Raw genomic sequence first — 17,878 nt, forward strand, 5'->3', positions numbered from 1 at the left:
AAGGCTCATTGATGTGAAAAGGGGGGGAAGTTTTTAATAGAGGAATCCCAGGAGCCAGCCAAGGAAGCATTATCTTGTATTTAAAAAATCTGCAAATAATGAAATTCAGAGGAGAGAGAAGCCAATTTTCTTCTTTGCTTGGCCCATGAAATTAGTAGCAAATAAAAGAAGAAACACATGGAAGAAGGACTGGAGACTAAATCTTCCCAGCAACATTCTTCTCAGGGTACATTGTTCAAAAGAGTACAGGGGTTCATGTTCAGAAATGCTGAGCAGGTTCAGTTCCTCTTGATCTCAACTGGAGCTGGGAGTTCTTAGTACTTTGGAAAAATAAGTCCCCAGAGTGCACTTAAAATTTTCATCCCAGAACTCAGACTCCCACCCTGAAACTAACTGGATACAAGCAGGAGAATTGTCAGAGATCTTACCTTACAAAGCAATGCAAACTGATGCTAGCACTTGTGGGAACAAGTCACATCAGCAGAAGGTACTTTTCCAGTCCAGAAATAAAATGAAAAAGCAAGGTAATATGTCAGGCTTGGGGGGGTTGAAGCAGCGCTACTAGGATCAGGGGAGAAAAAGACAACTTTTAGCCTCTATTGGATGAAACAAGTATGTTTTGTTTACAGAGATGAAAAGAACCAATAAGAAATGAACAAGGTACCATTTCATCCCAATGCCATTTGTTTTGGGGGTGGAGTAACCTCATACATTCCTATCATGGAAGACAGAGGTTGAAACTTCCATATGGATTTTCTTTCTTGGCCTGGTTCATCTTTTTCTGGGGTGCAGATGCTGGCTAACTGTAACAGAGACTGGGCTTTCCTTCCTGCACATGATGCCAAAGTACGTCTGAAAGCAATACTAGTGTCTTAGAAGTAATTTGCAGGGGCTTTAAATATGTCTTTGTGACTCTGTAGGCTACACAGCCTTCCGGGCGTAGTGCAAATCAGTATTTATAAAAAGCATTTTCAAAGTGGATCTTTGAACCTGCTGGACTGCACGGTTTCTCCTGTGCCATTTTTGATCCATTGTATAAATACAAATTTTGGCACGTGCACAACAGTATAAACTGCATAATTGTTTTTATTAGAGTTCTGTGAGTTTGGAGGTACCTGTGCTTTAATTACACTTGGCAAGTTTCCAGGAAAACTCTTCTAAAATGTAGTGCTTGCAAAGCCTTAGTCGGGCCACCCACAATGACAGCTTTTATTTTCCTTCTGTTAGTGATGGACATTTTCATTTAATTTTGGTCTGGGTGTGTGACAGAGCCCCCATGTACTGAGCTGCAGCTTCCCCCTGTTCACTTTTCAGCCACAGAGTGTGTCGGGACACTGTGGCAGCAACTTGTGACATTTGGATCCAAGCCAAATGAATGCTATTTGCAGAGTTTTTAGGTTGTCTTTCTTTCTTCCTTGGTCTCCCCTCCCACTTTTAAAAATCGCTGGTGACACTAGAAGTGCAAGTCAGTTAACCTCTTCTAAAACCTAAGCATTCGCCTACAGCACTGATGGCAAGAGAAATGCAGAACATTGCTCTGTGAAGTTTCTATATGTCAGCCGTAAGCACCCAGCATGGAGGTGGTTTTAGTTCCGCTCCTGCGCCCAAATCTCTTGTGTAGCAGGATAGAGCAAGTACAATGGTAACAAGTCAGCAGGATAGCTGGAACTTCATACTGCATGCCAGAAAGTAGGATGTCCAGCTAGCACAAATAAATGTGTAGAACTAATCAAATTAGGATGGACATGCTGTGCAATACAGAGAAATGCATGTAAGCAGAAAATTGTGTTTAATATTTGTAATCAAAAGCATTTATTTGGGACTATAACAGCCCAGTGCTACGTGCAAATTGGGTGAGGAAAAAATGTTAATGTTGTTTCTTTGATTTTGTTGGGAGTTAGGGTACAGCAGGAATGCTGGATCAAGCTCCTTTTCCAGTGGCTGCGATTAAAAAGCTATGCAAAATGAATTTAGAGGCTTATTGACAGAAAATATTACTGTAAATGGTGGTGAAAACCTATTCCACAGAGATTACTCTTTATTACATGGAGTTTGCCAGAATTTATAGGATGCGAACTGAAAACTGTGGGTTTAGAGACCATTTGAGGAAATAACTTCAGTCCTAACACCACGTTTTGAGGCTTCTGCAGAAAGCAGAATTTAATACAGAAACTGGTGAGACTGGAATTTTATTCTGTGCACTTTCAGGCCCTAGAGGAACAGGAATTAATGGAGGAACCACCCTAAGTCATCCAGTGGATGTTTTTTTTACTTATACATTTTCCATGTCAGCTGAAATATAGTTGCCCATAAACAGGATAACCAGTGACCATGCCATGTGTCGCTGAAGAACGGGACTAGCCACCATGCAAAAGCAACTTAATTACAATAGCCCATATTATAAACTGAGCACTGGTTAGAAATGCAGAAATATGCTTTTGGGAACATGCTAGATTAGCATGTTCCATTCCTGAGAATACTGTAGTCAGCTTCAGATTTCAGGGAAGTAAACAAAGAAGCCCTCATCGTTTCTTTTTACAAGAGCAGCCTTTAAAATTTGGGGAGGGGGAAAGATTATGGTGCAGGAGTGGATCTGCTGTTGGCAGGCATTACAATACTGTCTAGTACTTTATAAACCTGCTCCGTGGAAATAAAAGCAAGTGCTAATGCCGTTCCAGCTGGAGGGGAAGCTGGCCGGTGTCCCCAGACCATCAGTCCATTAGGATGTGTCCTGTGCCAGCTGCGCCCCTGGACCATACATGAGGTGCTCCCCACGGCAGGGAGGTAGGCCATGAACTCTTTGTTTACAGCCTCCTTTCTGCACAAGGGATCTTTCTGGCGGGAAGGATACAGTAGACTATCTTCTCGGGTTCTGTAACTCATCCAGATAGAGGAGCTATGATCACTTATGCCAGCTGGAAGGATTTGGCCTCTTCCTAAACTGTATGGTATTGAGTGGGTTTAGATAACGTACGAATAGCCACGCAAATGTAATTGGATACCAGATGACTGCGTTCCTGCAACTATGCTTGATCTGTACGAACCCTTCCACAAGTTCCTTTTTGAGTTGCTCATATTTTGTTCAGCTAGAGGTTTTGTCCTGCTACAACTGAGTAACAGTTGCTGAACTCCTTAGACAAATTAAGCAAATTCACAAAATGCCTTCAGATTATTGAATGAATAATACAAGGGGAAAGAAAAGCCTCCTTAGCAGTTGCCATATGCATGGAGCATACATATGTACCAACTTTGGAGCACAACTTCACTGTGGAGCCTCTTCAACTTGGGACAAAGATGAACTTGATGGGTTTTAAAACCTACCAGCTCATTCTAAAGAGGGTAATTTTCATTTGTAAAGGGCTTTCCCTGAAGACTTCTCCATAAGGAGTTTCACCCAGCATGTGGTTAATCACCACTCTCTATAGATGAAAGCAAAGGGCTTCTGTGCTTCACAAGAGTGAAACATCTTCATGAGGATAAACACAAAGAGGGCGTGAAGATTGATCTGAAAGAATCCTATAGAGTGCTTACATGTATCCTGAATAACCCAACAGTATGTCGTTTGGTAAGAAACAGTCACAGAAATGGTCAAGTGGGAATGGACAGTTGCAGAAATTGAACGCTGAGTTAGCAAAAACCACATATGCTCTGATTCTACTATGCGTATTCACTCAATACGATGTGACTACCTGATTAAACAAGCCTTCACTGCACCATTTTCCCATTGTAAGTACTCTGCTTCCAGTTATCCAATCATATCTGGTTTAAATTTGGTATAAATTATTCAAAATAACTTAGAATACAAATATAACTGGAAAAATAATCTGGGCTGACAGAGGAAGAAGTGACAGCTATCAGGCAACAGACTTCTTTGAATCGTTCACTCATCTCAGTCATCACGAATGTCTCACATGATAAAGAATTTGCTCTAACAAAGGTGGCAAAACAAGCTCGATGGCATTTTAGTTCAGGGCATATTTCTTCTGCATGCCTGTCAGTCACGTACCGATAATGTGAGTTCTGTGTGGGGCTAGACTCTATCACGATGGCCATGACGGCATAGTCCTTCGGGAATAGTCTGTAGGAATTCAGAATTAGAAAGAATATTAAAAATAATAACCCATTTTCTCTGATAAGCTAACAAGTGGAAACAAGAACATCCAATGTCCTTGCACCTAAGCATCAAGGCAATGGACACTTTGCACGTAGGTGTGATCTGACTAGAGCGGGTGGACGAGAAGCCCTGGTGAAACTGAGGCTGTGCTCTTGTGAGCCTCAGGGTAGTGATGAAAGTGAAGCAGTAACTCAGTGCTGGTATGGAGTAGCAAACCGCTTACTTTCCCTTGCATATATGAGAGGAATCCTGACTTTCTGAGCCATGGTACATAGGTGTTCTCTTTACCCCGAGAAGGGTATCATTATCTGTAGTGCAACGCTGCTTACGGGTGCCAAGCTTCCAGCAGGGCCCCACGCTTTCTTGTATTCACCAGTAATGGGGAGTTTCTCATGTAGGTGGAACACAATTACAACAGGTGGATACAAACAAGCAGGGGAAGAGAAAGATGTACCGAAACCATGACAAAACTGATGAGTATAAAAAAGTGATGGCAGCACCCAACCTGACAATCTTAAGGAGAATAGAGACCAGTCCAATAACAGGCTGCAGTATGGTAATGACTGTCTCTGAAGGGATATGCGCTTGCTGGTCATCTGAGGTGGGAATTGCTACGGAGTGGGGGGCGGAAGAAGCCCCTCTGCCTGCATTGTTTACTACACTGCTGACTGTGGAGCTTTATTTCTCTAATGTTTTGCATGGTAACTATGTTTGCACATGGTAACGAGCTGCCTGCGGGATTCTCTGATGTTTATGACCATCACTGCTGGGAGCTTGATTGACTTGGGGAGCAAAGTATAATGTTGTCTGAGCATGTTAACTGATCAGTGTTGCTGCCTACAGGCCGGGAAAGGTTGGGGTCCCCTGCCTAATGCCAACTCAAATTTGGACGCATGTCATTTATAGTCATGCAAAGCAGTGTCACATTTTTTTCTTCTTCTTTGATCATACTCAGAAACTATAAATCCCCAGGGTGAAATCTTAACTCCACAGAAATCAAGAGCAAAACTCCCTTCGGTGGTGCTGAGTTTATGGTGAAAGTTGTCTTTTTCTTTCTTAAGCAATTCCTGTAATTGCTGGAGAACTGTATTTATTTCCCTCCTCTCACAGCAAATAAAACGTCAGCCGTCACAGTCAGCTAGTCTACTGAAAACAGTCAAGTCTGTCTGTTCAGGGTGTTGAGGGCTGATAATAAAATTACAGCCCAATAATTTTATATTTTTCTCCTATTATCTGCAACACACAGCATGTTTTATGTGTTCTGCTCCACTGGGACCATCATAAACCTGTAGCCAGCTATTCTGTTTGAATACACTCAGTGGGAGGTGACAGGTGCACTATTACAAAGAGATCTTGGAACTTTATCATAATATATTCAGCAAGGTGATAATATAAAACCCACTGGGAAATAGAGAGAGGTGAAGGAGAAATTCCACACCTGGGAACTTATTTAATGTTTAAAAAAGGAAATGCTTTAGAAGAGAAAATACCTCTGATCTGTCTATTCCACTGCCCCAAACTAGTTAGCACAAGACCCCGGTGGAGAAGGTAGATAGAGGAGATGCCCTCCAGCTCACCTCGGCCTCCATTGCGCTCTCCAGCTTGTGCGCCAACCAGAGCAGCCGGGCGCCTTGGATTGACACGGCTATGGTTTGTTTTCATAGTGTGACCCTGGGACAAGGGAGATTTTGTGTGAGATTGGACAAAGACACATAGTGGAAAACTCTCTAGCACAAAAGGGAGATCGTGAGGTGAGAGACACTCCTCCAAGTGCAGCCAAAAGCATCAGAAACAGGTTCTGTATCGATTTCTAACCTGGACCAGTCCCATTCACTTCAATACTTCCCTTTCCTTTCAGGTTATTTAGACCTTTGCTCCTTTACTGAAGTTTTCTGTAGAAGGGAAAGTGTAACCTAATAGCATAGACCAGATCGGTGGACGCCAGAACCAGGTTCTGCGTGTGGCTCCGTACGTGTACGCCGCTGTGTGAGAGCCGGCTCCTATATGGACATCGGTGTTCAATACCCGGAAACTGGTCCTGGCTCTCACCGCTGTTATTTTCTTCTCGGGCAACCTAATCTTTGTTGGTTTTGTTGGCTTATTTGTTTGTTTTCCCGTGAAGCTACCTTTAAAACCACTAGAAAATGCCAGCGTGTTCTCTCCAAGCGAAGGGTGCTTTGGAAGCTGGATGGCTGATGCTGGGCTCTGCTCTTCTCCCGGCATCATCGCGAAAACTCTGGTCCGCGTGATGAAGCCCCGTGGGTCGGCACCCCGTTCCTGCGCCCCCGCGAAGGCCGCCCGCCCCTCCGCAGATCGCCACAGGTGTGCCCGCTGGCGCTGCCCTCGCCCAGCCCGGCCGCCCCCGGGGGCCGGGCTGGGGCTGGGGGGGCCCCGCAAGCCACCCCCTTTCCCAGGTGCCTCCCCGCCAGCCCCGGCCCCGGCCCGGCCCCGCCGCCGCCCCATTGGTCCCGCCCGTCCCGTCCCGTCCCGTCCCGTCCCGCTCCGCTCCGCGGCGCCCCCCGGGCGGCGGCCGCGCCGAGACGCGGCGCCGGAGGCAGCGCTGCCCCGCGGCGGCGGCGGCGGCGGCGGCGGCGGCGGCGGGTTAAAGCGCGCGGCGGCGGCGGGGCGGGCGCTCGGCGCTCACCGCTCGGCGCTCACCTGGGCGCCGCTCCATGGGCTCCGCCGCCGCGCGGGGCGGGGGCGCGGCGCTGCGGGCCGGCCGCCGGAGCGGCGGCGGGGCAGAGCCCAGGTGACCATGCCGGGGAGCCGGGCTGGCCCGCCGCACGCCTCGGGGAGCAGGTAGCACGCACCGGGCGCACGGCGGAACATGGACTGTCTCCTGCTTGTCGTCTGGACGTTACCTGTTGCGATTCTCAGCGGCAGCTCCATGCAATTCCCGACTCTCCCGTGGCTTGGAAGCACTGTAAAGGCAGGTCGAGAGCACGTTCTTTTGCAGTCGCCTAGTGTAATTTCATACCAGGTTACTGCACAGTTTCTGGTGCCTTGTCTTTCTGCCTTCCCTTGTCAAGTAAATCTCGCCCAATACTCCTTTTCTCTCTCTCTTTTTTTTTTTTTTTTTTTCTCTTGCAGACCCTTCAGCTGTGCTGCCTCTGTTGCATGTCTCATGCAGCAACTTTAACCAGTGACAGCATCAGTGAATTGACTCATGGTTTGTATAGCTCTTTCTGTGTCTGTGTATATGAACATTTGCATGGATGCTTTTTTTGCTGGACTGAGCATTTGAAGGGAAGAAGCCACGGTGTTCGGGGAACATAAAGTGAAAGCAAGTTGGCTGCTGTGAAATAGCAAAGTGTGGGCAGAGACTAACTTGTTAAGCCCTGTGTGCGAAAGCTGGAAGGAATGATGTGTAACAGCAAAGCAAATGAATGAGATGGTAAATACAGCCACGTTTCCATGTGCGATTGGGAAGATGGCTGTGTGTATGCAGCCACAGCACCAAAACCTCATGTGTCTTTATGGAAGCGATGAGACAAAAGTAATGAAAAGATTCGGGTGGGAGAGCGGAAGAAGCTCTGCAATGCAGGCTAAGGGAAAACAAACCTGGAGGGAAAGGACTGGAGGGAGTGAGAGCACAGGCGCTGTTTGTTCCCAGGTTGCAGAGACTAACACTTAGATGCTGATGACTTTGGGAAGTTTGAAGTGCAGTGTATGCTTTTTATTGGGTGCGAGTGGAAACAAAGTACAATAGAGAAGCACACCAGGGTGCAGATAGGAACACCCTCTTGCACCCTACCGTCTGCTCGCTGGGGGATTCCCTCTCTCCAGCAGCTGCTTGCATTTTTTGGCCACCAGCCTGCTTAGCGTCCTCAGCTTCTGCCATTGATTATCACCACTCGAGGAAAGTGAAAGTTCCTGATGTATTGTTTCAACTGTCTGAGGGTAAACAACCTATCACTGGTTATGTTTTCAGCTTAATGTGTGTCCAGTGAAGTCTATCCAGGCAGAGATTGATAGTTTTTGCAACATCTGTTACAAGAAGGAGAGGATTTTCTTCTTTTTTTTTTTTAAAGGTGTTATTTTAATTTAGGAAGATAAATGAATTGTTTGCCTGTCAAATGCATGGACATCTTTAAGTATTAACAGAGGAATACAGCTCAAAAAATGGAATGGGGTTGGGAAGCAGGTTCTTCAGCATAATTACTCATATAACCAGGAGTAGATGCAAAGGTCCTAGGTCAGCAAACGGCTAAAATTCAGACCCAGCTTCCAGGATACAAGGAATCTCTGTATGGCTGGATCAACAGCAATGGTAATGTTCTTCAAGCTAGGCACCTGCTGGTGCAGCTAGCTAAATCATGGCCTCTATTTTTCCTTTCTTAGGTGGTTGTGAGTAGATCTTAGTCTTCTCCTCACAAACAGTTTTGCAATTTTTCACATATTTTATCCAAAACAATAAACTTCTTTGACATGCAATTAGCAGTGGCTGACTAAAGGTTATTAGGTAGGATGTAATCTCTTTCTGCTGAAGGTCAGTTACAATTTGAAACCCAGTCTAATCAAGTCACTACAAAGAGATGAGGTCTCACTCAGTTAAGGCATTAATAAATTAATCCTTTAATCCATTTGAACAAGTGGTACAGTTCTACAAAGTCTCAGTCATGGTTACCCCTACAGTGATATAATATTTGCTGCATTCTTAGGGAAAGAGCAAAACCCTGAGACCAGAGCAGCCTGTGCATTTGACAGCAATTAATACAGGGGGAGGGGAAAATCTACAGATCTGCTGGTGATGACAAATGTCTTCAGAAGAGCGATTGTGGGAATGTTCACAGCTATGCTAGTTAGGCTGTGCCTCTCAGTGGGGCAGAAAGGAAACAAACAGTGTTTGAGAGCCTGTGTGACTTACAGGGGTGAATTTATGCAGTCAAGCCTATACACACAGAGCCTGCAGAGCTTTCAGGCCATTCCCTACATGAGGGAGTGCTTCATGGTATAGTGAAAGGCTGATGCTTGCCATGTTAGAACGACACTTACCGTATTTGTTGGATACAAAAGCTGATGGCTAACTTTTTATTGTTACAGATTATGTATTTGTGACACCTGTCAAAGTGGATTCCAGTGGATCGTACATTTCACATGATGTTTTGCACAGTACTAGGAGAAAGAGATCAACTCAGAGTTCAAAGAGTTCTTTGCACTACAAATTTTCAGCATTTGGACAGGAACTTCACTTAGAACTTAAACCTTCGACCATTTTAAGCAACAGTTTTATTGTCCAGGTACTCGGGAAAGATGGAGTCTCAAATTCTCAGGAACATGAAATTGAGCAGTGTTTCTACCAGGGATTTATAAGGAATGATAGCACCTCTTCGGTAGCAATATCTACATGTGTAGGCTTGGTAAGTGGTTATTTAAAACAAATCAGCATTAAAAGTATTTTCATACGTGGAATAGTAGCTGAAGGTATGTAATTGATATAATACTCAGGGCACCATACACCATTTGCCGATTTCTCACCAGTTGCTATTGCATTTAACAGAAGAGGTTCAGTTATAGCCAATCAGCTGCAACATACCCTTGGGATTTTCTGATCACAGTCTTTCAGGAAAAAACCAGAAGACACACTGGTAGTCCTAATAATTATCCCATAGCAATTTTCGTATGTTATAGTTTGTGATAGTTTATACATTTTTGCTTGCTCTTAAGTAAATTCTCTTCCTGCCTTTGTGAACTGCTATGAATAAAGGAAAAAAAAACTCAATCCACAGGCTTGTGAGGGAAAAAAATATTGTACCTAGGGTTCTCAACCGCTTTAATGAAAGGTGAGTTTTCTAGCTCCGCGGGAGGAGTTATGAACCAATTTCCTTTTGTTTCCTTTGACAATTCCAGCCTTATTTGGTTTTGTAAGTCTTGATTAGTTGATCTCGTATGAACGTGTTAAGTATTTATCATTGCATGTTTTCCGTTTATGGCTGCCATCCAAGTAAATGAAAAATTACTACTCACAAATGATTTTTTCAAAATACTTTTGACAGTGCTCATTGCCTGCGGAGAACTCTTTACTGATGTAATTCAGAAGAATAATCTGCAGAATTAATAGTTACTGATGTTTTTTAGGCTTAAGCCCTTGCACTTGCAAAACAACCTCCTAGGGATGCAGATGAAGCAGTGGCATTTAACGGTGTTAGGTGTATGAAGCTATCTCTATGCCTTGTGGTTGACTAAGTCCGGAGGATATGTTGGGTGACCCTCTAGAAATCTGTTTTGCAAAGGTACTTGTCCATAAGGGCTATTAAACTGTGTGACAGGACCAAAAAAGGAGCACTTGAGACACCCAGTGTTTCCTTTGAAATAGTAATCAGTGACTTGAGAAGAGGGTGGCTCATTAGGAAGAGCTGTTGAATACTGGTGACTGGCTGAAGTAGCCTGGAATATATTTTGAATGCTCTACTCTTTTTCTCAGCAAGTTAGGGGAATTAGTATCTTATAGTTAATTTGAACAGTTGCAAATGTGACTTCGGAGCAGGTGCCAGGAACTGGGATAAAGCTTTCTTTTGGTTTTTTAAGTTGTGTTTGTAGTGTTGAACTGTTCATGTCGGATGTGCTTAGTTGTTTCTGTGGGAGTTTCATTTTCACAACTGCTAGCTTTTACCATATTTATTCAGGGGAAAAAAAAAAACCAACCCCATATATGAAATATGAAATAAGTGTTTTCACTTATTGCAGTGTTCCTCTAAGAGAAGTGCTCTACCTACACACAACGGTTTGGGTGATCTCCCCTGTTTTGGTTTTTAACATGCTTTCTGAGTAAGTGAAGCTGGGCTTGTCGAGTCTTGTCTGCAGAAGGAAGGTTCAAGTCTGCCTCAGGTCATGGAGAAACAGAATGTGGTGATCTTAACTGAGACTGAAATGGATCTTTTACCACTGTCTCGACATAGAGATTGTTATGACTGTTAAGCTTCACTTAGAAAAGATCCAGAAACTGAACAAAAGAGAATAAATACTGTGGCATGAACAAATTTATTATGGCAGAACATTTTTCAGTAGCTAGGTTATCACCAGTTAGAATCTCTTTCTTTAATCAGTTCCAAGGTTCAATAGATTTCACATTAAATTAATATTTTAAACTAGTAAATGTACTAAACCTTTATTTATAATAATCTCCTGCAGAGGTATCCTGAGTAGGTATCACAAATAAAGTGTAATACTTCCTTTCTCCCTGTCCATTTACTAATTTATGTGCACCTAATGAATCCCAGGCAAATTATCAACAGGATTATTAGTCTTTCAGTTTGTAAGGCTGCCGCCTTAAAAACATGTCGTCAGCTCTCTGTAATGACAACCACGTCATTTTTTTACTGTGATCCAAATTCAGTAATCATATGTTAAGTCTGGACGCTGTGCTCTGATCAAGAGAACCTTGTGAAAAGCTTCTATATCCTCTTTGCACCAACTACTTTTGTCACTTGGTTGCCCTTCTTTCCTATTTGCTTTGTTCACTGCAATTAAACCGAAAGTGGTGTTTCTTCTATATGGTTGGTAGCACTAATCTTTCCATTGTTCCTTTCATTAGCAATAGCTTCTCTACAATAAAACTGCAGTGACCCATTCTTTCAAGCCTGGAACACCACAATGTGATTTGGAAGCAATTGCATTTCAATAGACTACAGGGACTCTTTGATCTAATTTTTTGGATGACCTAGAGTATTCAGTCATTCAGCTGTCTGTTATCTGCCATTGCCTGCAGAGTAGACTTTTGAGAGACTCTATACGAAATGGTTTGTTAGGCAGGATGACCTTAACTTAACACTGGAAAGCAGCAAGAATTTGTTGCTTTGGTATAGATCTTTTAAGAGATGCGTGTATCTTACTCGTGTTTTAATAGCTTAGTTGACAGTAAGGCCCCATATTTTTATGCTGATTTGTTGATTTGAGACCGAATGTTTCCATCAGACAACGCAATTGCCTTGGTGCGTCGGAAGGCAAAACTGGATCTATGCTCTTTATCTGAATAAGCACTCTAATATATTACGTTAACATTTTTGGCGAATGTGTGCAAGTTTACTATGAGTACTGTCTCTTGCCTTTTCATCATCAAAGTGTTTAGGTACTTCAATTTTCAACAGGAAACTTGCTTTCTCCTGTCTTCTGCCCTTCCCTGCTTCAGTCAGCATCCTTTACTTGCTGGAGCATCTGTTATTCAGCAAGAAAAACTTATTTTTCTTATTTTTTCTTTAAATGAAATTTACTTGTATGCAAGAAGTCTAGTTTAGATCTTCCTAAGTGTGTATTTTACCATCAGGCATTAAGTAGCAGCATCATACTTACTTACATACTTACAATAAAAGAATATGACAGATTTATTAAAATTTAGGCTTATGTTGTACATCTCAGATTTCTCAGTCATTTTATCAAAAATGCTCAAAAGATGAATGTACTTTTACACCTTCAGAAAACTCTCTGTTCTGGACTATCTGTGGAGAATATGATACATTCTCTCTGAAGAAGTTGTGATAATTTTTTTCACTTTCATATATTTTGTTAATACATTCTCACTCTTAGGGTGGGGTTTTTTAACTCACACAACTTTGGGTCAATGAGTTCGTTTATGTTAGTAAATACAAAACTAGTTTCTCTCTTTGGCATCATCTTAATGTGGCCCAAAGAGAAATTAATGCAAAATTTTAAACTCCTTTCTCCACTGATATTCATTATTACTTTGATTAAAACTCTTCTGTTACTCTAGCATGACTTCTTGGAGCCTCCTTCAACCCCCCCTGCTCTCCCAATTGATATGTCCAGGCCACTGGTTTGTCTTGCTGCTTCATCCTCTGTTTATATTTTCCAATTCAGGCTGTTCATTCTTCCCAAATTCAGTTTTTTTCCAAACTCCTGACTTGAGCTAAGTCTTACTTACTGTAATTATATGGTTTTATTATTATTATTATTTAGTAATATATTATTACTTATAATTGCCTTTAGCTATCTATTTGGGAGGCAGACCATGCCAAATCCACAGAATGCAGGGGTTTTTGAGTTTTTCTGAAGGAGATGGTGCTGGCCACTGTTAGAATAAGAAATTATGTTTTAGGACTTGTTCAGTCTGTCCCTATCTGTATTCCTACTTCGTCGTTCTTGTGTTATGCTACCTCATCTGCATTAAAAACAGGTGTCTGTTGCAGCTCCACCATCTTTAACTCCTCTTTCATGATGACATCGTCTCTAAAAGCCCTATTAGTGTCTTCCTAGTTGGTGTATAAACTGTGTGGTGTTTGTCTCTCTTTATATGCCAGTTTTTGTCTCCTTATGTGCTGCTTATATTAAGTCTATGTGTACATAATCTCTTGTATAAAGTGAGTTGTTTGCAGTCACACAGTAAATCAGGGCAGAATACAAGAGAACCCCAGACTTGTCAGTAGTCCAGCTGTGTTCTGGAGACATTCTTAGAAGTAATTTATAACTGTGCATTTAGGAGCAGAAGTTGCATTCCCTTTGTGGACAAGAACTCTCTCTTACGAAGCCATATGAGTTTACACAATAGTCCAATAAACAACATAGAAAATAGTGAACATAATGAATGAGTAGTTTATTATACAGTATTTGTGGGGATGTTGCTGCTCTTTGGTGGAGGAGACAGGTGAGGGTATATAGCAAGTACAAAACATGTGCGCCCAGAGGAAAGAAACCTATGTACAACATAAAGGAACTCTCCTACTGTTACATCAGAGGAGACGTGCATATTTTGGGTCAAAGAGAAAATCAGTACAGTTAAGTGGAATAGTTCAGGTCCTTTAAAACTATATGATACACAGTTTTATTGTTCAGGCCAAATTCATCCCTAAGCAAACGCACTAGCACAGGGGCCTGGGGGGCTGCACCTGCTTACACTGGAGGTGAATGTGGGCCATTCTCTCCCTTTTATTTACGTACCTCAATTAGAAGAGTGGAGTCAGCTTCATGCACTAGCTAGTGCCCTCCTTTGTTTTTGGTACGATGTGATTGAATCTTTCATTATAAGGGGCCTCTTTCTCTTGTCTCAAGTTCTGTTATGTTTGTTAGTGTCTAGTCAAGGAAAGAGAAAGAGGAGGGAAGGATGAATCATGTTACACTCACTGAGCTGTCAGGAGTCTATGACTGGAGAAAGGGTTAGATGTAGCACTGAGAGATAAACAGGAGATGTATTAATTCAATGGAAGCTGTGTGTGCATGTCTGAGGGCAGGACTTTACTCAAAGTATCAAAGAAGCCACAAAATTAAAGCTTCTTAATGCAGTCTGGCCACTTAAGAGGCAGGCGGGCAAGGCAACTCGTGTACCCATTCTTTGTAGTCGTTTAATTGCACCCTGTATTAGCATTATTTAAGTTCATGCTAACAACAGCCTCTTATTCCTAGAGCTCACACTTTAAGTCCAATTAAATATGTTGAGACAAATCCCAAAGTTCTTATGCAGACAAACTCCCATCAAAATCAGTGAGCCAGACTGCTGGTAAAAGTACTAAATAATTGCTGTTCACAATGAGGTTCCTTTAGAAATGCACAGCTGTAAAAATAGGACAAAACTTGGCCCAGTGGGACCTTGAAGAGAAACTGAGTACAGAACTAGTGATTTGACTCATTCTCAAAATTATTTTAGTCCAACCACAAGTCAATATACAAATACTACATTTTCTGCTGTTCTACCAGCACAACATGAAGAGCATCTGCTGTATGAGTTCTCTGACTTTATTTATATTCACCCACCATTACATCTCCATCCTTTATAAAACACAAACTGTGTTTTACAGGCTCATAATTTTGTCCACTGTTTTGATGGACATTTTGTCATTATTCACTCCATAATATGATAAAGATGAAAATAAAAAAAATCTTTACAAGAGAATGAGGTGACAGTGGGAAAAAGCTGTATTCTTGAAGACATTTTAAATTATACTAGACAAGTACAAGACACTGTTTCTGGTCTCAGCCTTGAATTGACTGCTGATGGGGAATGAATTGTGTGATTAGATTATTGATTGCCCTTCTCCATATCTGTCTGATAAGCTTTCTGTTTAACTCTCGCTTTAGCTCTGCAAGACAAAGACAGTGTTATCCCAGGCATTTTGACCGTACTGATTCCTGATGGGTAAGAAATGGAATTAAAGAGAATTAACGATGGAGAAATAATCTATTACTTTTCCTGTCCCCTGGAAGTAGAGGTTGCATTTCTTCCAGGTTTGATGTTAAAAAGACCTGGAACCCTTGAACATATATAGAGGGAATACTGCGTCACTGAGAGTACTTTGGCTCTGTCAGCCTGAGTGCAGTGGGCTCTGGGTGTAGAACAGCTCACAAGAGTGTCTACAGGAGCTCGTCCTTTCAGTCACTTTTGCCTGCTCCTTTATTGCTCAGCTGGAAGTAAGAGTGTGGAAATTGTTAGCTGATGTATTTCAGACCAAACGTCAGGCTGTTGTGAGCACTGCTGCTTGCACCATTAAAGCAGTTCCAGAAACAGGGAACCATCCATTCGTACACAGGCAGGGGGTTTATCCTGGCCTTTCTGTTAAGCAGCAGTCTTACCATAACTTCTAAGGGAATTAGTAGACTCTGTACTTGAAACATCAGTGTTTTCCTTGCTGTAGCAAAGTCTTTCCACGAAGCTTAGTTCCCACACTTTCCCTAGTCTGTTAGAGAGAAGCTTATAGTCAAATGCTCTCATAAGGGTCAGGAGAGGATGACCTGTCTGCACAGACTTGACCTCTTCATGGCAGGATGTCTTTGATGTAAATGAGGATTTTTATTTTAAGCGCCACTATTTTCATTTGGACCGTACCATCTCTGCTGCTGAGATGCAACACGTTGTCTTCTGCACAGCTGTGACCTGCTGAACATCTAAAATATTTCCCTTTATAGAGGCAGATTCTATTAACTACTAGCAGCTTTCAGTCACTAATAATTAACCTAAATGAGGTTTTATTTCTGTCCCTTTCCCCTTCTTCCTCCACTTCAGAAGTGTCTGAGGAAGATACCAGGGTTGCAGACCTGGAGTGTAAACACTTTTGTTTACCCAAAACACAATGACAGTCTGTGAAACTGTAGTTCAGGTCCAACAGCCCACTCCTAGAGCTCTGTACCTGACACATAGCAGTAGAGTGAGTGGAAAGCACAGGAGTATTTCGGTTGTGCCCTGGCCCGGCTGCAGAGTCCACTCAATTTGAGTAAACAGTGGTATCAAAGCTGTTAAAACAATTTTTTTTCCCCCAAGCTTACTCCCTCCTTAGCCCCTTTGCAAAGCCAGTGCCCTGATTATGATGACAGCTTTGTTATTTGCACACTTCTACTCAGTTGGGAACATTACTTCGATTCAACGTAGGCTGCCCAGTCATAACCGGTCTGTATGGTCACCGGGAGGTTGTTACCAGCTCCATACGTCCCTCAGTCATTTTGGCACCTACAATTTTTGTTTGTCACAGCTATGTTTAAGTCTACAAGGTATTTAAGATAATGTTCTGTAATTTGCAACTTTTTAGGGAAGGGTTTGTATTTCTGATGCATGGCATGTCCCATACTCTTCAAAAGAGGTGGTAGTTTGATCACTGGGACTGCTGTCCAGTACTGCAAACAGTGAGAGAAGGACGGAAGTCTAAAGGCTGTTCTCGATGGCTATGGTTTTGAGATTTGCAGTCCATGGATGGGCGCAAAATGAAAGCTGGGGCCATGCTAGACAAAGGCATCCAGAGCTGTGATGCCAATAATACACTGGTCAATTCTTTAAGACAATTTCAGAGCTATTTGCATCTGATTTTGTTCTCGTCTAAGCATGAGTAATGTTGCTGACTTACAGATTCATAGCTCTCTAGGGATTTTCTAGAAAACGCCTGTTTTCTCTTTTTAGAAGTTGCAGTGTCCAGCGATAACCTTACAGCAGGCCCATTAAAGTCAGCAGCCTTTTTAGTCATCAGAACTGTTCCCTCTGACCTGATTCCTGACCACATGCAGAAGCTGTTAGCGCTGTGTGCCTCATTTTGTAATGGACTTCTCTCAGTGAGCTGGCAGAAGAGGGGTTAAAATTAGTTAACCCTGCAGCAAGAGCTAGCAGTGGACCTACAGTGAATTATATCAGCTGAAGCTCAGACTTCACTATCTTTTTTTCTAAAAACCACTCATTTTGTATTAGGAAGGCATCTGAATTGAACTTTAATGGATAATTACATTAGAAACAAGGTTTTCCTCTGTCTTTTTGATCATGTCACTGGGAGCAGAAATGTTGGTTCTTTCTTGCCTTTTCTTATCCCTTTTTAATCACAGTTCTGTTGCTGCAGGTCTACCATAAATTACAGTATGCTAAAGGAATTTCCTATTGATTTGCTCTGACAGTGATTTGACCAGCTATGTGAATAGCTGATGGAAGCAGAACTTATCTTTGGTTCAGACAGTAGAGCATTGACTAAAGCTTCGAGGTAAACATTTACAGAAGGAACCTGAAATCGTAATGCCTTGCAGCTCAGCACAATTTACAAACATGTATTAATTAAGCTTCAGTACTGGCTTTACTGTGTGTTAGACAAGAACAGCATCCTGGCTCATAATATGTTGACATCAGTAACCTTTTATTGTTTATCATGCTCGGAAGTCACTAAGAATGAGGGTGAAGAAATGTCAAATAATCAGGTCATATGCAAGTGAATGAGTCTTGATGGTTGACGCTCAGTACCGTGGGAACCATTATTGTCCAGAGTAATTTCTGGAACATATGAGTTAACTTTTTTTTTTTTTTTACAATGTTAGTTCATAAGCTCGGGAAATCTACAAACAAGTTGTACAGTC

General features: G+C 42.4%; 1 protein-coding gene and 1 long non-coding RNA gene across 3 annotated transcripts in view; one reads left to right on the plus strand and one right to left on the minus strand.

Moving 5' to 3' along the window:
* Positions 1-403: 403 nt before the first annotated feature.
* Positions 404-7,187, minus strand: LOC142060946 (uncharacterized). Its single transcript, XR_012661988.1, has 4 exons — positions 6,976-7,187; positions 5,692-5,785; positions 4,007-4,078; positions 404-558 (listed from the first exon to the last, which is right to left on the minus strand). It is a non-coding gene; the product is annotated as an uncharacterized LOC142060946 (long non-coding RNA).
* The window catches only part of ADAMTS18 (ADAM metallopeptidase with thrombospondin type 1 motif 18), an 83,564-nt gene continuing 72,407 nt past the window's right edge, over positions 6,722-17,878 (plus strand). Inside the window, exons 1-3 of one of the 2 annotated variants that reach the window (XM_075101335.1) lie at positions 6,722-7,043; positions 7,205-7,283; positions 9,158-9,474. In XM_075101335.1, the coding sequence (XP_074957436.1) occupies positions 6,942-7,043; positions 7,205-7,283; positions 9,158-9,474 (498 nt within the window). In that variant the 5' untranslated portion in view covers positions 6,722-6,941. Of the gene's footprint in view, positions 7,044-7,204; positions 7,284-9,157; positions 9,475-17,878 lie in introns of those variants that run through there. The other variant, XM_075101336.1, reaches the window with a different exon arrangement.

The sequence above is a fragment of the Phalacrocorax aristotelis genome, chromosome 8, assembly GCF_949628215.1.
Source record: "Phalacrocorax aristotelis chromosome 8, bGulAri2.1, whole genome shotgun sequence".
NCBI classification, from domain to species: Eukaryota; Metazoa; Chordata; class Aves; order Suliformes; family Phalacrocoracidae; genus Phalacrocorax; species Phalacrocorax aristotelis.